The sequence below is a fragment of the Heliangelus exortis genome, chromosome 10 (assembly GCF_036169615.1).
Source record: "Heliangelus exortis chromosome 10, bHelExo1.hap1, whole genome shotgun sequence".
NCBI classification, from domain to species: Eukaryota; Metazoa; Chordata; class Aves; order Apodiformes; family Trochilidae; genus Heliangelus; species Heliangelus exortis.
The window spans coordinates 15,350,259-15,374,093 of record NC_092431.1 but is presented as its reverse complement, the minus strand read 5'-3'; the positions used below and the strand labels follow the sequence as shown (position 1 = coordinate 15,374,093).

Here is a 23,835-nt window from a genome sequence, read left to right as displayed (position 1 = left end):
CATGAGAAGGTTATTTTAGTATCCTTCTGAATTGTGCTCTCTTTTCTAGCTGACAGCCACAGCTCTCCCAGAGAAGACACCCCAACTGGGAGCATGGATTCTCTTTCTTCCCAGTCTCCAACACCTGCCTTCTCCAGTAGCCCTCCCAGGCTCCTGGATGGAAATCACCTTATTATGGACAGCGGAGATCTTGCAGGCTGGACATCAAATCTGTAAGTAACCTGAATATTAAGTATTTTTTCATTTGACAATTTTTCCATTGGTTTGATTGTGCAAAGGAAGAATGCTTCCCTTTTCAGTTTGGGTGGAAGTGATTTTTAGAAATTGCATATAACTGGGTTTGTTTTCTTTTGCTATAAAAAGGGATGTGTTTATATCTTATGCTGGAGCCTAGAGGCTACTTAAATGTTTGTAAGAAAGGAATTTTCTTTTTCTACAGAAACCTAGTGCATTTTACTGTAACATGCTATGAAATTTTAAACTCTATTTAGGCAATGAATAAGTAAGTCATTCTCTATATCATCTATTACCCTATCTTTATTTCAAGACAGTGTTAAACTATGTGCAGGTGCAGGAATTGAGATTTAGGGCCCAGATTTTGGGTTTGGATAAATATACTGTAACAAGCATGTGTCAAATTGCCCAGGAAAATTGCTGTTGTTAATATCCTCTTAAATGAAAAGCTCATTTTTTGATGAAAGATGTTTAAGTTTTGAGCATGACTTCAATTTAGCAAAATATGATGGTACAGTGTTAGTCTTATCCCTGTAATATATATTCCATTCTGATACACAAAAAGCTGAACATTACTTGTTTTTTTAAATCAGAAGTTGAACTTGAATTGAATTCTCTGGTTTGATATTCATACAAACTTTAACATATTAAGACAGAGTTTTCCAGCTTCCAGTGCCAAGATGGAAGGAGCAGGTCTGGAGAAAAGATCTGTTACAATGTATTAGGTAGAACAATATTTTCTCATATGTATTGACAAGAATTCTAGGTTTGTAGGTATTTTACATGAGTGTTGTTTCTGTGTTACAGAGCTAAAGTTGCTTTTTCCTTATCCACTTGAACTGTCCACTGGTAGTGGGTAGGATTAACAGTAAGTTGCATTAGATGAAAAATGTGCATGTGTGGAAAACACCCTGTATGCAGCATAAAACTGGGATGTCAATGAAAGCAAGCACAGCTAATAAAGAAATATAGGGTTAGCAGAACATTAATAGTATCACCTCAGGGAACAGAAGACAGAAGTGTAGGTTTTATCCAGAGGGTTCAGGAACTTCAGGTGTTTGAAGGAATATTGCATTTTTATGTGTGTTAATTTTCATTGAAAACTATATGGGACTGCTGTTTTGGAAACTTGATGGCTTGAGGTTTTGTGCTCAGTTTGAAACAGTTCTGTCTGGAAAAGAAAAAGTGCAAGGTATACGTGCCTAGATTATTTGAAACATCAGTTTCTTTCTTTCACTCACCTGTCTGTGAAGTTTGCTTGAGAGCTATCTCTGTATTGAGCCTGAACAGTGACAAGAGAATAGTCTATGAACAGTACATTCCTTCCTCTGTTTTTCCCACCAAAGTGGCTTTTTTTTCCCCTTCCAGTGCTGATGACTCAGAGGGCCTTGACTTTAGGAAAAGAAAAAAAATAAACAAACAACCCCCCCCAGAACAGCCCCAGCATATTGATGACAGAGTTTGATACCACAAATAGAGAAGAGACTTGGAGTTCTGCAGTCATTGTGCATCATGGAGTCTTTTGGGAAGGGAAAGGTGCTGGTTAACTTCTCATAGTTGAGCTGTGATAGGGCTCACAGCTCCAGGAAGTGTAGCATTGCCTGTTGAACTCTGCTTTGCTCATAGACTGTTCTCCTAAATTGGACTATCCCAGAATTAGATGGAGAACAATCCTTTCTGTTTGTAAAAGATTTCAAAATGTTTTGCATTTCGTGCCAAAACGAACAAAAACATTCTTAAAGTCTCTCTAAAATGGTATTGCAGGTCTTCAGTGAGCTACAGTAAATACCATACTTACTCTAGAGGAGATGGAAAGACAAGAGGATCCGGTTTCTCAGGTTCAGCTGATGTTTAAAACATGTGGGTGTTACTTGTAAGAGATCAATCTCTATGGAGTTATGTAGTCAACAAGGTGATGGTGACTACTTTCTGGTGGAATAGAATCTTGCATTGTTTCCTGGGGGAAGGGATGTTGCATTCTGGGTGAAGATACAGCAGATATTCTCAGGCTGGTTTAATTACATCAGTAGTTTGCTTTAAGCAACAATACATGATGGATAGCAAGAATTTTTTTTGGTGTTTCTTTTCAAAAAAGGAAAAGCTTGTTTTTTTCCTGAACCATACCTGTTGTCACTGTGATGTTTCTTGGCAGAGTTTTTTGGGATGCACGTCCTTTCCTTGTCCCAGCTTTAAAAACAAAGGATGCTACAGTTTCTAGCATGGTGAGAGGAGCACCAAATGAAAGCAAATACACCCTCACCTACTGGCTGGCACTAGGCAGGGACTTCAGGGTCAGAGTGGTGGAAGAAGCTCATAGACCAAAGACATTAGCACTGATTAGGAATGTCCTCCACAAAGCCCTTGACTGCTCAGTTTTCATGTCAGTATTTAAAGATGTGCTATCCATACACTCGTAACTGGAAGGTGATGTTTCACATATGTGCCATTTTGAAGCCCTGCTAAGCTGTTGGTTTTCCTGTCTACAAGTGTGTATGTCTGCCTGATGCTACATTTTCTTCAAAAGCTCTGTGTGGATCAGACATATGTCCTGTGTTGCTATGTGCTGCTGGAGGGGTGAGTACAGTTGGGTGATGGTTGGCTCCTAACTGCCCATGGCAGGGGTAGATCCCAATGGAGACCCAAGTTTTGCTCCTTGAAGATTGTCTTGAACCCTACACTTTTTTCAACGTTTTTCCAGAAAATATTTTTAACTTTACACTTCTATCTAAAGCAAATGCTAAAAATAAATAAATTCCATTTTACATACACTCTGTGGTAGAACACAGAGATCTTTTTTTCCTGTGTCAATCACAAAGTCACCAAGTAGTCCATGTAGACATGTGCTTCAAACTCTGAATAGCCCAGAGGCAAATTGCCTTTTCCACTTGCACTGTCCTAAATATATATTGTTTGATAACACCTTCTGTCCAAGGACTTAGTGCAAGCTAACCTCAGACAAACTGATAATTAGGGTTTTGGGCTGGATAGAGTATTCCTTCCTTGTAGTGTTCTCCACTGATATGGGCATTTTTTTCCCATCAGGATAGAGCAGCAATGCCAATCTTAGTTTAATGTTAACCAAAGCATTTGCATTCCTTCTTTTTCTTTTCTGCTTCAAGTGCCTGTACACTCTTGCCCTCAAGCTACAGAATTAACCTTGTTCAGCCATCTCTCTATCTCAGATTCCACTGGAATCACCGTCAAGGTCTGCTTTGCTCTGAAAGAGCTCCAGGTGGTTTCTGGGAGGAGAGCATGTTTCACTGTTTTGGGACTAATGGTGGTATAGTTTCACCAGTGCTACATTCTCAAAATTCTCATTATATCTTTCAAAGCCACAGTCAGTTCTGGGCAAAAAGAAAAGAGTTCCCAAGTTAAATGCACCTAGCCCCTCTCATGTTCTTTCTAATTCAGAATGCCACCGTAGCCAGCATTCTGGAGGTAAGCAGTGTCATCTAGATGAAACACAGATATCCACAGAGGCATCTGCTGCTATTTGAGACACTGGAAAACAGGCAATATTCCTTGTTTCAGGAATTTCCCTATATAAAAGTCTGTAAAGTAGGATTGCGCTTTGCATTTAACAAGTAGGTTCCCTATTGTAACATTTTATTCCCCCCATATGGAATAAATATATTTTGTGAGTTGCCCATAACGTTATTCTGACCTGGGTTTAAACAAAATATCCCAACTCTACTCAAGCAAACTTGCATCTGTCTTTTATCCATTAGTTTCTCTCAACCTGTTGTCTACCCTACAGTTGCAAATTACCTGGGGAGTTCAGTCCACCCTTTGCTCCTTCCTTCAGAACTGCTTCAAACCCTGGTTGATCTGAGGAAAGATTATTGCAAGTATCTCATGGTGAATGACTTTACATTTTCTTCCTCTCTCTTTCTTTCCTGGTAATATTTTTGTTGTTTCTTCTGTTGTGGAAGATGCTGTAGGTCACTGCTCCTTACAGATTCTGTGGCAATGGGCAGGCAGTTGGCAGTGTTGGTAGGGAAACTATCCCCATAACGGTATCACGAGAAGCACCAGGAATTTGCTGACAATAGATGAAGATTTAGAGTGGAAAAGGGAAGGATTGAGTAAAGAAAGACACTCTGCTGGAAATTCAGGCAATGAAATAGGTTGCCATAAAAAACTGAGCCATCCAGCCAAGAGTGAGGTGAAGAGGAGGACAAAAATAGAAACAGGTTGGTGTAAATAACCTGTAGCAGTAGTAAGTGGGAAATTTTTAATTTTTTTTCCCCCCCATATTTCATGGAGGAAGCGAAAAAAAGCAGTAGCAGAGGACAGGGCTTAACAAGAAGGTAAAGGGCAGGAACTACATACTTAGGATTTGCCTGTACAGAAAAATGGGTGCTAAGTAAGCTATAGTGTGAGTTGAGAGAATGTAAGACACTGTGCATTCTTGGTGTGAATACTTAGTGCTGTCTCTGCTTCAAAAGGGGAGGAAGCCCGAAGTGTAAGGATGCACTGAATGCAGTCTGGTTCTCATAGTGCTGCTCCAACTTATTTGGCAATTTTTGCTTAAGGTATGGATGTTGCTACTTGCTCCTCTTTCTCACTTCCCTGGTTAGCAGATGTGGGTCTGGTTTGTGGGGTGGTGGTATTTGTTTCTAACTCTGCTCTGGTAAAGACTGTAAACCAGCCAAATTAGTTCCTTTTATCCAGCTCATAGTTGAGCCACACAGAGAGTCATAGCAATATTTCTGTGAAATATCTTATAGTGTCACATCTCATCATAGAAGAGTCCACACAGAAAATCAGTGTGAAGCACAAAATGTTGCAGAATTCAACCTGTGGCTTAATTTCTGTCCCCTATGCAGCTTCTGGTTTTCCTATAACATTTGTCCAAAAAGTAAATAAATCTGCCATTTTTTTTTTAATTTTTTTTTTCCCACAAGAGGCTTGATAGCTCTTCACTGAAGGGTGCAAGACTGACATTACTTTCTGCCTTCCTGACTGACAGTGAAAAATATGCACTCTGATTTTTATTCCTATGGTGTACAAAACTCAAGTTTTTACTAATTCTTAATACGTAGTTTCCAAAGAGGAGATCAGGATTTCAGATGCTAAGAAGCTGACTACTCTTTCTGACCTTGTCCTCGAGCTATTTTGATAATAGTGACTGGAGAGGTATAATAGAAGGGCTTAAGGATAGCTCTTAAAGTGCAATTGAACCATGGAGCAGTTGTCAGTCTGTCCTTTTGCATGCAATAGAAAGCCAGTGATATATGGTTTGACTTTCACCCCATAATATTGTGGCTTTCTACATGCAAACAATATATAGATACAGTGATAGCTAAACTAGATATATGCATCTGTGTCTAATAAATATATCTAAATATAAGTATAGAGCCCATAAAAGATAACAAATTTTGTCATTAATATCTTCTTGTACTGAAGTAGGTCATAGTGCAAAAAATGCAATGGCACACATTAAGTTATATAATTCAATTTAAAAATGGTGAGGGGAACTCTTCTTGCACCTATTGTGGTTTGATTACAGAATTTACTATATGGCTTTGGTTTCCTATATCAATCTTCATCCCGTTTTATATTGTTTAGATACTCTTAAAAGACTTTTCCCAATTCTGTTTTGTTATGCATCATAAATTATTACATTTGAGCAGAGTTTGGGGCTTGTTTACTTTTAGTTCTAACCTACACTGTGCCAAAACCAGGTAATTGTGGTAACTGATGTCTCTTCTTTGAGAAATAAAAGCATATCCTGTTCTAAACCATAAAACCTTGAGTTTTAACACATATAAACTTCCAGGTCCTGCAACAGATTTTCTTCAGAGAAAATATTACTTATTCTGTTTGTTTTGTACAGCCTGTGCACTCTCAGTTCCCAGTGCATTTTGATTCTCTGAAGCTGTGTAAGGTTTGGGTATGCCCGACCTCCACCTCCTCCTTGTAATTTCTGCACCTCCTGTGACTCTCCTGACTAAGGTGTTGCCTTTTGATGTCTAGGTTAGGTACTGGACTCTGTTTCTGCTCTGTCTGATCTCCATGTGTCCACATGCCCACATCAGTAACCAGTCTTTTTTTCTGAGGTGCTGCTCTGACACGAGATCCTTCCCTGCAGACGTAGAGCTGATTTCCTCTAATCCTAGCAAAAGGGGGGTGGGGGTGTCATAAGGCAGCTACTTCCTATTATCCTAGAGGGAAAGGAGATTGTGACTAATATTGGTCTTAAGAATATTGAAATGTCTGAATTCACAAACTTAGCCTACCTGCAGTAATTCCAGAATTTCAGAGTAAGGGACTAATTTTGCTCATCTTTCAGTAATCAGGATGGGGGTGAGCATCAAGCTCTTCACTGACTTCCCAGTGGTCCAGAACCACTTATTGATACAAGATCTGTCTTATTCAGCCTTTCCCAGAGTGCTGTCTGTAATGGCAGCTCCCCTCTGATGGATGAGTGTAGGTTTCCCTTGTCGTGATGACTGATTTTTTGAGAGGTACATTACAAGTCATGTTCTAAAACACCAAGAACTGCCTTATGTCTGTTTTAACTTGACCTTGAAATGATCCAAAAATACTGAACACTTGGTATTTCCTGGCCATGGTATGGTTTGTAATTAATCTTTCTGAGGATGCTTTTTTATAAGAAAAAAATCTGTTGCTATAGCAGGCCCATTGCTGTCAATAGATCTGTTTCTACTCACAGTACAAGGCCCTGTGACACAGCTCATCTCCAGAGCTTACAGATTTATCCTGCACATGCTGAGTTCTCAGAATTGAGTCAGAGCCTTCCTTTTTGGCTGAAAGTGCCCCTACATTATCTGCATGCTACCTTTTTTCAAGGATCTGTCTTCATCAAAATGAATGTTCATCTTGGGATCTGAGACTGCAGGGTCTCTGGGTTTCCTGGGGAGCTGAAGCTTGATGACTTCTGATGGTTGTTTTGGATGAAGTCATGGTGCAGGATGTGGGGCAGCCTTCCTCAAGGTGATGATAATGTCTTGAGTATCTGTTTTATATTGCCCTTTTCTCCTTTCCTCTAAAAGCCTTGGGGATTTTGCAGCTGGAGGGGTTGGAAAACATCCAGTCTCTCAAACCTTTTTACTGTGTATGTATGTGAATTGGGATGCATGGCTTGCTGAAGAGGCTACGTTTCTGAGCTCAGAATGGTGAGATTCACAGTTATCAAACTGAAATCCACCTTGGATGCTGCTGTTAGGACCCTGTCAGACAGAGTCCAAATGCTGAGGTACTCAAACCCCAGTAGAGAAACAGAAGCAGCTGTGTAAGTGGCTTTTCAGGAATATGCATGGGGCCAGGGGTGGAGTAAATGGCCTGGTCTTTAATTTCTTTTGCATTTCTTCTTGATTGGTTGTCCTGACAGTAAAATATTCTGTTACCCAGGTCAGTGATGCATACTTGCTACACTAGAAGCATAATTTTGGGGTTTTTTTTAAACCCACAGAGGCTTTCAAAATGGTCATGAGAGCCACTGTGAGAGCCATCATGAGAGCTGCCTGTGGAGCACCCTGAGTGCTTTCAGGGTCTTCGTGACAAATGTGGGAAGAATCCAATTCTTCTTTATGAAATCTCAAGCTGTTTAAATTCCTTGTGAGGAAGCTGCTGTTTAAAGAGACTTTAGATGGAAAAGGAGGCCAGAAATAGAGATCTGGACATAACATAAGACCTAGAGGTAGCTATTAATTGTGTTTGAGTTCTGAATTAGTTCGTGTCAGATCCACATCAGTAAACTGCATAAGCAGTCCTCTTAAAACTGGAATAGCTTCTTTTTGTGCTTTCTGGCAGTAGTGTGAATTTGCAACTTTACATACACAAAGAGTGAATTCAGTTTCAGGCTCTTGAAAACTTTCTATAATATCTAATGCCATAATCTTCAATAAAAGATGCTTGCACAGCTGCAGAGGGCACAGCCCAGGTATTTATCAGTGTATTTGCTCACAGTGCTTATTTTGCAGTTTGTTTTTGTTTCAGCTGCCACCTCTTCAGTGACTCAGCAGTTTGAGAGCCTGGTTTAGTGGAGGGGACACTTCTTTTGGTACCCTTTTGTTATGCAAGCAGAGCAAGAGCCCTCATTTTGCAGCTCCCTTTAAAGAGGCACAATATAACTTACTCATGTGGTTCATACAGAGCAGACTTTGCCATCTCCTTGTCTTCCAGTGTCTTCTCACCAAAGTGTGAGCACAGAGTAAGCAGTATGTGTGGTCAGAGAAGGAGGGATGTGGATTCAACCACTATGATGAACTGAAGTTTGTTCTCTGTATTTTTTTCCTTCTCCTCTTCTTCTTTTCTGTGCATGATTCCAGGGAACAGAACCACCTCATTTTTTTTTTTCCTAAAAGGAACAGCAGTATGCTATAAACTTATGGATGTACATACTTCAGTTTTGCTTTGTTTGAGTTATCATTTTAAAATGCTTAGGACAGCTGCTACCAGAGTTAGCTTCAGACTTACCAGTCTGGTGTGAAAGATCATTTGCTGCTTTACTGAGACTCCATAATCCAAATTTAACAAAACCTCTGTTTCAGTGCTGATGTGTTCTGTGTATATGAGTTTTGTGTGCATGCTGCATACTTTAAATCTGGGGGGTGGAGTTTCCTTCCAGGGGGAACATATATATTCTGTTCTCCTCTTTTGTCTCCAGCTTTGCCACAACTATGAAAATTTCCAGAATTTTGTCCATGTATTTTTCAGCTCCCCAGCCTTACCAGGTCTTGAGGGTTTTAACATGCAGGGAAATTGTTGTCTGGTGGTGGAGAGTATTGGATTGTGTATGGAATCAGAAATAGCTGACACCTTTGACATACTGTATCATCTTATAATGAAGCCTTTTAAGAACACTTCCCTTAAGTTCATGTCAGGCAGACACTGTGACACAACAGCCATGGGGCTGCCAAACCTCTCCATGAAACAACCTTTTTTCTCTCAAGAGTTGCAGTGTGGATTCTTTTCCCAGAGTCTCTTCCTTGCTCTCAAGATAAGAGTGCTCTTCAGCTGTGTTACCTTAGGAACCAGACAGATAAACATCCAATAAAATCTTATTTTCAGGAGTTTGTTTCTGAATATCAGTACAAAATCTCTAGCTTATTTTCAGTAAGCCCATTTCCCCCTCCTCCCTTCCCCCAGTGTTCCTTTTGCCAGACAATAGCATTTTATTCTGAGACTGAGATGGGTTGTGCTTTTTTTAATTCCCACAAAAAAGGCATTGCCTTAGTTTTAGCCCTTAGGATGATGAGATATGCAATACTTTCTAATATCTCATCAATTTGATAAACAGGGTGTGCAAAGCTTTATACCAAGGTAACTTTTTAGTAGCAAGAATCTTTTCAAGAAAAAAAAATAAAAATCCAGCAGTTTGTTGCTTCCACAACACATTAGAACTGATTTTTCCTATAGAGTAAAACCTGATTTAATATAAAAGTGGTTCCTGACATAGCCAAGTACAGTAAATAAAAACCAAAAAATAATAAGAAACAAAACCACCCTGAAATTTTAGAATGTCTTTAATATTTAAAGCTATTATTTTTTGGGGGGGAGGGAACAGCCCAGTACACCACGTACCTGCACTTCTGAAGCCTTTTTCCACTAGAACTGTTGGAGTCCCTCAGAATTCTTAGAAAACCTGCCAGTTTTTGCATGCTTTTGTATAATGCTGCCTGGTAAGGGACAGTGTGGTCTTGTCAGTTGATAGATTACCCTTCTTGTTGAGTCTGTAACTTGAGAAATGAACATGCCATGACATAAATCTGCAAGTTTTATTTCATTTCTGTTTCTTTATTGGCACGCTATTTTTATTTCTTTTCTTTTTCTTTCTTCTCCAAGTCTCAGTGAGAAATCATCTGGTGTTCAGTCCACGTATTCTTATGAATGACCAATGATTTCCTGGCTTGGAAGGAATCTTTGGTGTCTTTTCTATTCTGAGAAGTGTTTTGAAAACATTAATCCTGGACCTTACCTGTAGGCAGTGTTCTAGAGCTGATCAGTTTGCATGCATCAATATGCTGTTTGTTTCTATGAAATATTTAATAAATATTTCACTTTCAAAAACCAGACAACAGAAATCTGAGGTATGCAGTAGAGAAGACCACTTGGTAGAATGTCCTTGAATCATGATTAGTTTGCATTAGAGACACTTTAATATTCTTCTGGCAATATACTTGGAGTACTTTCTAAAATTATTAAATGAGCCTGACACCAATTTTATTGTGGGATTTGAATTGAATAAATAAGAGCACAAGGAAAATGTTTTTTCTTTAAATATCAGGATTGTTTTAACTAGAGCAATTTAGTCTATACAAGTAGGATAATTTTTAAATTTGCTTTTGAGAAACTTTTGTCTGAATTTCACATTTGTGTAACTCAGTTAAAATTATTCTGTTCAGAAGTTAATTGTGTGCAGAATTAGGGAGAAATAATTACTTTCTAGCAAACTTTATAAACTTTACAGTGCAGCTGAGAAGTTTTTTTATCCTGAGTATTTAAAGAAAATAATACAAACGCTGAGATTCACTTTCTTATGTTCTTCTCTGAATGAGTAACTGTTACCTGAAGTGATTTTTTTTTTCCAGAGGAAATTTTTTCAGTTATTAGATAAAAAAGGGAGGAAGAGGACAAGTCCAGGTAAGAGTAAAACACAAAATTGTGTAGGTGCTCATCTTCAAAGATAGGTAATTATTCAGTGAGGTAAATGATGGTGTAGTTAAAGAGTCAGAAGCAGTGAAGCAGTCTAGATATCCTCTTCCCAAAGCACAAAAAGTGTTTCTAGTCAACACAGTCCAGCTTTTCATTGAGTTTACTACTTATGATTCTATCCTTTATTTATTAAATCTGATAGTTTTAAAGCAGAGCACATTTTGATGAACTCTTCCAGTTATGAGTCCAGCAGATTTAAGTCTCATTTTTATTAGAGGAATTAACTGTAGAATGCTGTTTTCATCCACTGTGAATTCCAGTTTTCATCCAAATGCTGCCTGACACAGATTCCAAGGAAAAACTTTTGTCTCGTTAAGTAAGGAATGTGCCGTTCACAATTTTATAGTGTAAAAATGAATAAGCAAGATAAATGTTTGCTTAACTATGTAATTACTTTGAGATATACATCCTATGGAACATACTGGCTAGGAAAATCAGTTTGTAGAAGTCGAATTTTGTTGTAAACCGTGTTATGCAAACCAGCAATAGGGAACCTTTCTTCTATAAATTAAATATCCCAGTGCACAAGAGGATTAAAATCAGCTATATAAGTTAGGTTTCTGGCTTTCTTTTTATTAATTTACAATTATAACTAAGGTAATTGTTGACTCCATTTTCACTTTTGGTCAATCCACCTTGTTGAGGTGTGCATTTATACCGTTACAGAAACCTTGACTTGCTGGATTCCTTGGTTATGGTGGTACTTTGCAGATTTATGATACCTAAGAGGTTAATCTTGGAATAAGCTGAACTGATAAATGCTGTTTTATAAAGCCTACAGTTCTGAGTGCTGGGGATTCCTGTGTGAAATCTGTGTGCAAATGATTTTAAATGCTTACGAAGTTCTTGAAGTCCAGCTCTTGGTTCCAAAGATGTGCTGGTTTAAAAAAGTTTGGACAATTTGTTGTTCTGTTCAGGCAGTGAAAGTAAGGAATTCAGTCCTGGAACACTTCAGTTCTTTAAGGTGTAAAATTAGGAACATCCTTTATGTCGGGAAGGACTTAGGATGTTTTCCAATGACTATTAAAAGTCTTAAGCTGCTATTTCTCCTCTTCTTGTGAATGCAACTAATGCATTGAGCCATTGATTTAATCCATATTTGAACAGTGTGCTCAGGAGGGCAGGCACTGAGGCAGTATCTCTGCAGTTATGCCAATGAGATCTCAATCCAGAGCCAGGATCGTGATCCCAACGCTGTCATCACTGCAGCCTCTTTTGAAATCTTCCCCATCGTACATGCCTTAGCTCAGTGCTGAGAAGATTTTTAAATAGATTCATCAAAGCTTGTAAAGGCAAAGTGGCAGCTCAAATAATAGCTTGCTATATCCAGTTTCATTGTATCTGTCTTTATTAGATAAGGAATGTGGAATTTTCTCTTTTTATTGGTTATGTCATACATCTCAGGTAATTTGTCTTAGCTTAGGATGTCAGGCACGTAGGAGAAATACTTTCAAGGAGGCAACGCAGAATCATCCAATGGCCATGTCTGCAAAATCAGCTCAACATTATTGTTGGCTTTGAATTTGAGTCTCCAACTAGGCAACTATTTATAAAGATTCAAACATTTTGGTAGGAAAAGATCCTACTCACCTTGTTAATTCTGCCTTCAATATATTTCCTCTTAGTCCTGGTCAAAGCCGCCCATCGATGGTCTCGTGGATGAATGCTCCAGCTGCCACAAATACTGCACCATCTACTTTCTTCTTCCCTAACCCTGCCCTTGGGAGTGATAGAGCAGTAGAAAGGTATGATGTACACTTCAGTTTTTGCTGGTTATTTATTTGCCTTCTTTTTTTCCCTTGAACACCTTGTAGAAGGCACACAGATTGAAACAGTAGCTTGCTGGTTGATTCAAGCACAATTTAATTTGGGTGGTCAATTAGTAGTTTATTTCTACTGCAGTGTTTCTCTTACAGTGTCTTTTAAAATACAGATTCCTTCTTTCCTGTCGCCACCCATGTCAAATTTAATTTTCTCCAGCCTTCCAATGCCCTTACCTGTGTCTGTGGCTTCATTGGTTTTTCTTTCACTCCTTTGACATGCTTTCCATCCATCCTTTTTCTGCATCCTTCCATGTTGTTGTTCATCCTTTGTAGTTTTATCACTTTTTCCTTTGAAGTTTTTCACCATCTCAGTTTTTTCCTTCAAATTTTATGTTTTGTTTTCTAATGTGAGTACTTGGTTATACTCATTAATTCTTTCCAACACTTGGCAACAAAATTCCATTTCTCATTACTGGTTGCATTTTGCAGCAGAACTGCATTGCCTGTTTGACTGGAAGCTCTTTGCAGCAGAGAGACTTTTTACCAATGTTTTATATGTAGTTGTTACCTGGGATCAACCAAATGATGATTTAATGGTGTGAGTGCTGTGTGCAAACAAAGTGGGCAGCAGCAAACTGTCAATTTGCAAAGGCGTAAATTAAATAAGATGTACCAAAAATACTGATATACTCCAAGGTCTCTGCTTATGGTACTTGGAGAAATGAGTACTTTGGGCTTATTAATGAACACCCTGAGAACACCTCTAAAAGGGTGAAGTGGGGGCCTGAAGTGTCAGAAAACTCACTGCATTTAGGACAAACCAAGAACTTCAGCAGTCTACTAATACTGAATTTTACACAAGTACAGAAAGCAAATTCTGGACAGTGATAGTGAAAAGCTGAGTTGCAAGATTCATGAAAAAAAAGAAAAACATTTTAGAAGATATAAAGATGATTAGTCCATAGACCTAGTACGCTTTGCCTGCTATTGATTTCCTTGCTGATTAGCACTTTGCAATATTTTACCTGTAGTTGAAAGTCGAGTTTAACTATCATGAAAATAAGAGTGTATAAAGCTGGAAGGATGGTACTCAGAAAGGCCAATAGTAAGTTGTATGTATGAATTATAAGTTTGTGATGATGCATGTGAGATTGTGTTTAAAGTTTTGGTCATTTTCAAAAGAGAATGGAGAGAGAATGGTTGAGAAAGGAGAGTCTTCATAGCAGCCAATAATGACCACAGTTCATAATTTCATTTTTCAGCGTTGCCCACCGAAAAGCAAGAGCAGTTTATCCATGTGAAGCAGAACACAGCTCTGAATTATCCTTTCAGATAGGAGCAATTTTTGAAGATGGTAAGTACTGCTTAAGTAAATACAGAGCAATGAAAACCAAATTGACAAAACTGCTGAAATACCTTCGGAAGAGAATCCGATCCTGAACATTCTGTGTACATTGCTGACAGCACACAGTTGGTGATGTAGGAGATTCCTGGGATGCAGAAGCTACTCAGTGTATCTTAGCACTTTGAGGCATTGCCTGTGATTTCTAGTGAGCAGACACTTCTGATTGGTCTAATTTTTCAGTAGCATTTAAATGCACTGTAGTACTAGAAAAAGGTTATTCAGCAATAGAGAAAACCATCTTGGCCTATGAAGCTATTTTTTAAAATGTGAACTATCATTGCAAAGTAACATACAGGCTTTCATTTAAAGAAAAAAAATCTGTTTAAGGATTTTCAGACAAGTAGATCTCTGGGTAAATCACAGGGCCATGGGAGAGAAAAGACAGTGCTTACTTTTTGGATCAAGGGGTGCCTCAGTGTGTGTAGGTACTTGTAGAAAAAGGAAAATTCACTGAGGTGCAGAATGAAGGCCTGTGTTTAAAGATTTCAGTGGACCCAAATACAGTATTACATGTGAACATCCAGAAGGTGGTTCCTGTGCTCAAGATTGTTGCTTCTGTGAGCTCCAGCAACTGCACAGGGACTGATAGGAACCGTTTTGATTTTTAAACTTTATGCAAATGATGAACACAGACTCTGAAGAGGCTGAAGACAGTGTTAGAACATATTTTGGTTTTCTCACAAGGAAATTCTCGTTGTAAGAAAGAGATAATTTGTAATGGTTCAACAGGGCCTGGACAGATTCAGCAATTGAATGAAGCTTAATAATAATTCAAAGCAAAAATTAATTCATAGCAATAAAATGGTAAGGCTGTTGTTTGTTAGAAGACCTTGATGAAAAATACATTCATACTGAAAAGCAGAAGACACTTAAGTTTGGCCAAATCTTCATCCAAGTTTTCTGCAGACTAGTGGATCCAAATTAATCTGAGAATTGTATCTCTGAGTACCCTGTGAGTACTGAGGCTGCTGCCCAATGCTTCCCTGTGTCTAGAGGCAGGGGGCTAGTGAGAGGCATGCTGGCCAGTACAGAATCTGGAAATTCTGCAGTGATTCCTGGTTTCTTCTCATCTATTGCCAGCTTTTAGCTTGCTACCAGGTCAGAAATCTGATACCTGCTTTCCAGAGGGAAACTGGTATGTAATTCTGCATAACCAAACACACTTAGAGACTGCACTGCCCAGTCATGCAAATACCACATGTGAGAATCTTTGGTTGGATGTTCAATAAAGGAGGAGTATTCCAAATTTCCAGTTCACATCCAGCAGTAAAAAGAGAGAGGTTCACAGTCTAAAACAGCTGGAAAACATCAACCTGCAGGCATTAAAAGGCTAACTAAAAATGTCTTGTATTTCCCAAGATGCTCCCTGTTAACTCTGTTAGCACTGGATCAAACGTGTGTGGGTGAAAGTCCTCCCCAACTCCAGTAAAATGTTCCTAATTTAACTGAAATAAATGGGAAGCTCAGGGGAATCTTACATTTTTAGTGTGTATAACAACAAAATTGCACAGACAATAGACACCTCCTTCCCCCTCTTTGTGATGCCTATCTTAAAGCAGACAGCACAGAAACATTCCTGTTCTTTGCCTTCTTCCAAACAAGTAAACTGTAAGACTGTGTCAGATTTTCTTGGTTTTTTTTTTTTTTGTTTGTTTGTTTTTGTTTGTTTTTTTTTCAGTTGGTCTGGGGTCTCCTTTAGGTTTTTATCTACTAGCACTCACCTTACAAAATCATACTTGATGTCTCCTATTAGAGCTGCCTTGCAGGCAAATCACTTCTGAATCAAGTTAGGTGGGAAACCTTTTAAAGATGAATTATCTAAATGATTGCTCTTTTTGAAGTCTCTAACATCAGTTATTTTAATTTAAGTTTTTTTAAAACATTACTGATAGGGCTCTTCAGCAGACATGAAGCTATGTACAGGAAAAAATCTAGTGAATGGGGTAGAAAGGCATTTCTGACACAGAACAGCAAGGGTTGCACACCTGTTGTGTTGGTGTGGTTTAACAAAGTCTTTTAAGAAGCAGTTGCTTCAGTGACAGCAATGTTAAGATTCCTTTCTTGTGGAAAGGGATTGCTGGAAGTTATGACAAAGCTACTATGGCTTTGGCTCCCTGCAGCCTCAGTTGAGTTTTTCTGCTAGAGTTGGATTGTCCAAAACCAAGTGCAGAATCTGACTCAGCCAGGGAGAAATGTTTCAACTGTAAAACTCCTTTTCCAAATCATCATACAAATAAGGCTGGAAACTTGGGAAATTGTCATGTGTCTTGCATTTTGAAAACCTAATTGCCAATTTCCAATGGGAAAGATCACCTTTCTTGAACTAAATTTGTTTGGATTTCTTCCACTGAATCCTGGTCATTTTATAGCCACTGTCCTTGTTCTGTGAGGCTTCCAGCCTTAGGTGGATTGGCAGAAAAAAAGGAGAATACACAAGTGGTAGGGCAGCAACTGAACATTCCTAATAATGTAATGGTCATCCCACAATGGTTCCCAGGAGATTGTGTCAGGGGTGGCTCTGGCAGCACAGGAAGCTGTTCTCATTAAAGGAGCAGAGCAGTCTCTGTATCTGAAACCTCTGCAGTGCCTTCACGAGGGCCTTTTCCTTTTGTGCTAGGCACCCCTGTGTCTCTGCTGGGATCAGATTCCAGGCAATCAATACAGGTTCTTTAGTTCCTTAATTTAAATTCCCATATGTCCTAATAAAGCCCCCAGATGAAGAATTAAAGTAATAATACATCAATTCTGCAGCTCTACCAATAACCTTAACTATCAAAGTGACAATGCATCAATCAAGTTGACATACAGCTACTATCACCCATTAAAGTAACTGTTAAATTAACATCTACTAAAAAGTGCTGCTTGCATTAGTGGAGGTTTTATCCGTCTCTCCTTTCTCCACCCTGCCTGTCTCACTTTTCTAATCCTGTCTCTTTCACCTCTCACTGTTAATTTTCATTTCTCTTCCCTCTCATTCTGCTTTGTTTGCTTCTCTTTTTCATTTCCCTTCCCTGTTCTTCTGTTTTGTCTCTCTTGCTCCATAGATGTTGATTGCAGCAGTTCTCTCTTACCTGTTATTATCCTGGGTGAATCTGGCTGCTTCAGCCTGAGACAGGATAATGGCATTTAGTGAAATACAGTCTTGCACCTGTCATAGCAGCTCCCTGCAATACTGGTGCAAGAAGGTAAGAGTTCAACCTTTACTCCTGTCTCCAGTTCCTATTTCTAAATGGGAAAAAAAATCATTTTGTGTCTCAGGCTGACAAGGTTAGAGTTACTAATATTTAAGATGAGCCTTACATCACCTGATAGGAATCTGCATAGAATGAACATTTGCATATTCAAGTGTTTTTAATATTGCATGTACAATGCACTGCCACAAATCCCATTGTCTTTCCATTAAGTTGTCATAGAATATAAATGCTAAGGTGCCATCTGGTAAGTTAAAAAGAAAAGGCACAGCTTTATATTTAACTGAATTGTGTATGGAAATGAATAATGTAATCTGAACTATATCCCCTGGATTCAAAAATAAAATCTTCAATTCAGTTTACCTTAATCTGTGCCAATATTTTTATTTCCCAGTTGCTTCAGACTATATTATTGACAGCACATAACAATATAATTCAAGTGGTTAGAGGCAAAGCTTGAAGAGCTTGCAGCTGGAAAAGGGCACATATGGGAAGAAGCAGAGAAGGATCTGAGATTGCAAGAGACATATGCTGGCTGTGTATTTTTTTTGTTGTTGTTCTTGAAGCAGCTATTCCCAATAATCATGGAAAGAATAATCAGACTGCCTGGCATTGAAACCTTGCCAGCCTTGGAGCCAAGTGTTATTAGATTTCTGGTTCTTGAAAGAGACTGCTTAGATGTCAGTAAATGGGAATTTCACTAGGGATAAGTTTTTTAGATAGGATATATGGTGTTTACACAACAAAATTCCTTGGCAGTATTGCTAGCAGGAAGGCTTCCTGAAAACTTGTCAAGATAGCTCTCATCAAAGATTTTTACAATTTTTCAAGTTTGGTTTTAGGGAAAATCTGGGAAAAACTTGAGAAAGTGTTTTTGTTACGGTAATTTTCCTCGGGAAAGGTGTGGGCAAGGGGTTGTCCCTACCAAGAACAGCAGAAACACAAAAAGCTGTGTTCACACAGCCATTGCCATCCCTTTCTATCTTTCCTAATGTAACAAAGTGCCAGCCTTAGTTAATGTCCCTGGCTTTGACTCCATGCACTCTCTTCCCTCTTATTCGTGCTGTGGCTTCTGGGCTGTCTTGCACCATGGTGCTGACAAGTGAGGGATTCACATCACAGAGAAGCAGCACTCCCAAAATACTGTATTGCACTCTATGTGCAAATAATTATTTTGTTCAGGTAAAAATGAGGATAAAGTTACATTCTTATGCACCTTTTGTCTGTGGATTTCCAAGCATTCGGAAACACTCATGTGTGTTAATTATCTCCATTTTACACCTGGAGAAAGTGAGGATAGAGGCTCTGGACAGATGTTCTGCTATTAGATACCTCCAGGCCATTTGGACATAGCTACCTCAAACTGCTGCTGAATGCTGCAGTCAGTTGACCAATAAAGAACACCAGGTGAGCACCACCAAACTCCTCTTGACTTGGCTAGAAGTTTTAAAAAGTCACTGAAAATGAGATGAGTCTGACCCAGTCGGGCTTTGCTCCGGCCGACAGTGTTGTGGAAGTAGTGGTCTCTGGAAGAGAAATGTTAAAATGGAAGATGTTTAAACTGTTACATTTTACCTTGTAGTTGGTGTGTGTGGGGGGGACTGTCAGGGATTTCAGGTGTCAGGGGGGATACACACAGGTCACCAACTTATAGCACAGGAAACTGCAGTAATTCAGCTGACCAGCCACCTGCCTCTACTTTAGAATGAGCCCATCTAATCTTTAGGTACTCTGTCTGGCTACTGGATTGACTTGATCTCCACCAGCTGAAATGTGAGCTTAGATGCTCCTGTAGAGAGAAATCTCAGTTTGCAAGTAGAATTCCACCTTGGCTAATCTGTTGTAAGGTATCAGTATGTTTGCTCTTGTTCACAAGCCTGAGCTCTTATAGGCAGACTGGATATTTGTGGTCACACAGAAAATCTTTAGCAGAGCAGGAAGAAGACCCCTGGACTCCTAGTCCTGTGTTCTGTCCACAAGGTAATTCTGCTACTCACAGCATACTTAAAGGAAAGACCAAGTTTTTAAATTTCAAATTCCACATTACCCTTAAGCATGCTACATGTTTGGGTATTTCTGCGGTCAACTTTTCCCATAGGGACTGTTTAAAAAACCCACAGGGATTTCTAAACATGGAGTACTTGTGAGCGCAAATTGTTGCTTTAATTTAATTTCTTGGTGAAAAATTGCCTGGTGTGTTCAAGTTGTATGGCTGTGTATTCTGGTGTCATAGTGGTTTTAGCAGTGAGATTTCTGTTACCCACAAAATACAGTCCTCACTTATGCAGCTCACTGGGGTCAAACAGTGGGAATCAGTGTCTGATTCAGTCCTGCCAAGGCACCTAGGCAGTAAACTAATACCATGGTGGACACGAGTCTTGGTCCCATTTGTAGCTGAGACCTGTGAAAATTCTCAGCTGCCAAAGCAGAAAAAAGTCTACTTATAGCCCTAGGCCTCTGGGAAGAGCTGCCTGCAATTTCTGTGTATTTGCAGTTAGATAATCATAACACTGGCAATATTGAAGCTATTCCCTATGGAGAAAAAAAGTAAGAAGAAATGCTGTGAATACCAAGGTGACCTCACTGTGTTTCTTGATTAGATTAAATCAGAAAACCTTTTACTTTGAGCTTTCACTGCAAATCGAAAGTCTGGTGGTGTTTGTCCATTTGAGTTGGTGTGATCATCCCATGGTGCCACCAGGACTGATGCTCAGAAGTTTTCCTTCTCTACCCTTCACCTCCACTGGAGTGAGGCTGCTGCAATCCCTGTGCAACATCAGCTATTGAGGAAGCTCCCATCTCACTCTGGTCTCTCAAATTCACTGCTGTCTCAGTTGTCCTAAGAGATGATGGCTTTGATGGTTGTTCCGTGGTTGGTCTTGCTGTGCAGTCTTGCTACACCACTGTGAAACCTTGCTGAGAATATTTACTTTTTAATACTCTGCTTTGTATCTTTTATACTACAAATATTTTCCCCTCCTGCCCCTAGCCAGCACATGACTTAGTCCTAGGGGATTCTTGATTCAATCATTAGTTGTAGTTTTAAGGCCAAATGCCTGGTTTCTGCAGCCAAAGATCTTCAGATGAGGCAGGGCTGTGCTAAGAACTGTAACCACTGTTGATGGAGAAGAAATGACAGAAAGGGGACACTACAGAACATCTCTCGAGCAGGATATTTTTTTTCAGAAATAGCCTGCCCTGGGTTTAAGAAGTGCTGTGCACGATAATAAATTGCCTTTTGTGAGCTTAAGTGTTTTTTCTTTTAAATGAATGCTGCTGTGCACTGAACTTTGGAAATGGATTAGCAAAATAAAAAGGATCATTGCCACTTAAAGCAGCTTTGCATTTGGACAGCTTCCCCATGATTAGCATTTGCTTGAATCAGTGGTGTATGTGGGTTTTTCACCCTTCTTGGAAAGGTGATCTGAATGGAGGCAGAAGTCTTACCCAACATAAGTTGCTGAGTATTAAGAACTGCTTCTTGGGGTGTTTTGGAAAAAGACTGAACTCCAGAAATGATGAATTTAGCTGGTGTAAGCTGACAGCTAATTCTTTCTTCAGTCTTCATAGCCTACAAGAAACTTCTGCTAGCATGTAACAAGACCCTCAACTGTGTAACATACGTATTTCATTGCCCAAGCACAGAGGGCAGGTGAATAATCCTTATCTCAGCTTCTAGGGTGAAAATGGAGTTTTTCTCTCAAGCCAATTGCTTGGCCATCATGCACCATCTCTTTGCTTCAGTGTGCAGACTTCACTATTATGTTCTCTAATTTGTTTAGGAAAGAGTTCTTTTGAAAGCTGCTGTTGTGTTGAGCAAAATGATTCAACACAGTTTGAGCATTTTCTCCCCAGGGTCAATTTTAGGCAACTTTAAATGTCAGTTTCCCTCCCTTTCAGTGATCCTTCATTTTGAAGATGTCTTTGATTTATAGATCCACCATTAGTACCTATCCTCTCACCCATGTGAACTAAGATGGAGCTCCACAGGACAAGCAGAAATTTCCAGGTTTTCTAGGTGTTTTTCTTCCTAATCTGCCACATTTTGGAGTTTGTTCCCTGCATTACAGATGTGCTCTGTAGGCATGGGAGGAAATTGCAGGGAGGGGTTTGGCTGGTATTGCTGCAGGTGTATTTTCTGGGAAGAGTAGAATTACAGCCACCATGGTGGAGCTTCTGGAGGGAGGTGGTGTCAGCCATGCAGTTTCAAATGCATGTGTACTATGTAATTGTGGAATAAAATGACAAAGGGAGAGGAGGGGCTGCTAATTGCTAATAGTAATGTAAGTTACCCTGTGTGCAGCGATCCGAAAAGGTATTTTTCTCTGTATTTTTTTCCCCTTTGCTATATTTCTGTCAAAAATTAATTATAAATATAAGCCCAGACTTTTGATCTAAATCTAAGCTATCATTTGAAAGCAGTTATGTTTTCTGGATTCTGTGCAGGTACAGCTGTTGTTTAAATAATTGTTTCGGAGCACAGTTTCTTGCTGTACTGTCTGAGAATAATGGGACACAAGGAAAAAACGAAGGGAAATGATGTTTTAAGTGCTCAAATGTAGAGCCTTAAAATGCTTTTGAAAGGGAGACTTTGAATGTTGCTCTCTCGTAATTCTTATTCCCTGAATTGTGGAAAGCTACAAATACCACATTCTCCAATGTATTAATGTGTTTTAAATAAAGCAGTGACATGGCTGGCAGCATGTTTCAGAATTGTTGAACTCTTCCCTAAATAATGTCTGTCTCATAAGCACTGTAAGTATAAATTAATAAGATAGAGAATAATGTAGGTTGCTAAAAGTGTGGGATTTTATTTACATACATAAGTAGGTAAATGTATCATGGTCTAAAAAGGAATTTGATAGGGGAATTTGAAGAGATTTTTCTTCTGTTTTCCAAACAAATTAGGCTTGTGCTTATTTTTTTAACTTCCTGTCAAGTATGGTCAAAATATATACAGAAACCAGATTTTATTACTTCTGTTGCTCAGAGAACAACTTGGGGGGCATTTCGAGTCTGAGCTGAAAATTTTCTTATTTTAGATTCATGGAGACTCCTGCATAAACTTTGGAATCGGCAGTGATAAATATGAGCAGTAAGGAGCAAAAGCCTTTCCTTCACATTTTGTGATTAGCACTGTGTCTTTAAATTTCAGGGAGAGGATTTAACCAGAAGAAGGATGCAGATTTTGTCTTTTCCAATAGCAGCTCCAGTCTGTGAAGAGATGATAGTCAGAGTGAGATCTGCCTTATTTCTGTTTCCCCTACAATACTTTTCATGCAGAGGAACATCCTATGCCATTTTTCTGTGGTTCTGAGCTTCCAGATTCCTCACCTCTGTTCCAGACAGATTTTTGGTCTTGCTTTGGCCCCACATACTGAAATTCTTTCCCATTGATTAAGGTGAATTTTAACTTCTCCCCAAAGACATTTAGATTTTCTGTTTTATAAACCATCCCAAGTTCCCTGAACTGTTGTTTCCTTAAGGAAGTTTCCTGCACCTAAAAGCTATTTCACCATGTATACTTTGCAGAAGATAGTACAAACATCTATATTATACAAGTATTTCAGATGAGATAATAATTATCTTCATCCTTCCCAGCCAGATTCTCAAACTGGTCATGGCAGAAGACTGGATGTTTTTATAGATGCTTTGCCTTGTGTCATGGAGCTAAAGCTTAAGGAACGAATTTAAGCATAGAAAGATCCAGTAATTTAATTTTTTTCTTTTTTTTTTTTTTTCTTTTTGTCTTTTTTTGCAGTGCAATTTTCCAGAGAACCAGGATGGCTAGAAGGCACACTAAATGGCAAGAGAGGACTTATTCCACAGAATTATGTTCAGTTTTTATAGCTTAGTGCATTGAACGCCAAGAAGGTGTACATGGTATCCATGGATTTTTGTTATAGTCACTGCTCTCTACTATTGTGACTGCTTTTAATCAACGAAGAGCCTGAGTAAGGGTTGAAGATCCTAATCTGTATAAAGACAATAAGTGTTGCCAAATATGAATTACAATAGAGATCCTTTAAGGGTTGGAATGGATGGGGAAACAAGAAAAAGGGATGGAGGGATATGTTAATTTTTGATGGGGTGCTTTTTTTTCAATTGTAAAGAACACAAGTGGTATATGTTTGTTTGCAAGATAACTAGCATTTAAAATCAAACATTTGGTTGATCTGTGATTCAACTATCATTTGAAGATTTTTATAAACTTAGTGTTCTAGAGACTATGCATCAATAACCAGCATTTTAAGAGAGTATTATTTGGGTTTTGAAAATACTGTTGGACAAAAAAAAGCTATCTTATGGACAATTAAATTATGTTTCAAAGGGGAGTAGACAGTATGGGACAGATATCAGTAGGTAAGATAATTGTTATCAAGACATGACATTTTTCAAATGTCTTCAAAGAACACATTCGTTTATGTTGTGTGTATGATTTATTTTATAAAGAAAAGACACATGAACTTTTACTACAGGCTCCTATATGTCATGGTTCCTTTGCTACCCAAAAATATCACTGTAAATGAAATAAAATGTTATTTGCTATTAGACCTAA

At 38.8% G+C, this 23,835-nt stretch overlaps 1 protein-coding gene across 2 annotated transcripts in view; it reads left to right on the top strand.

Moving 5' to 3' along the window:
- The window catches only part of ARHGAP10 (Rho GTPase activating protein 10), a 140,759-nt gene extending 116,924 nt beyond the window's left edge, over window positions 1–23,835 (top strand). The window contains exons 20-23 of one of the 2 annotated variants that reach the window (XM_071753700.1): window positions 50–212; window positions 12,543–12,662; window positions 13,943–14,034; window positions 23,038–23,835. In XM_071753700.1, coding sequence (XP_071609801.1) covers window positions 50–212; window positions 12,543–12,662; window positions 13,943–14,034; window positions 23,038–23,126 — 464 coding nt within the window. In that variant the 3' untranslated portion in view covers window positions 23,127–23,835. Of the gene's footprint in view, window positions 1–49; window positions 213–12,542; window positions 12,663–13,942; window positions 14,035–23,037 lie in introns of those variants that run through there. The other variant, XM_071753701.1, reaches the window with a different exon arrangement.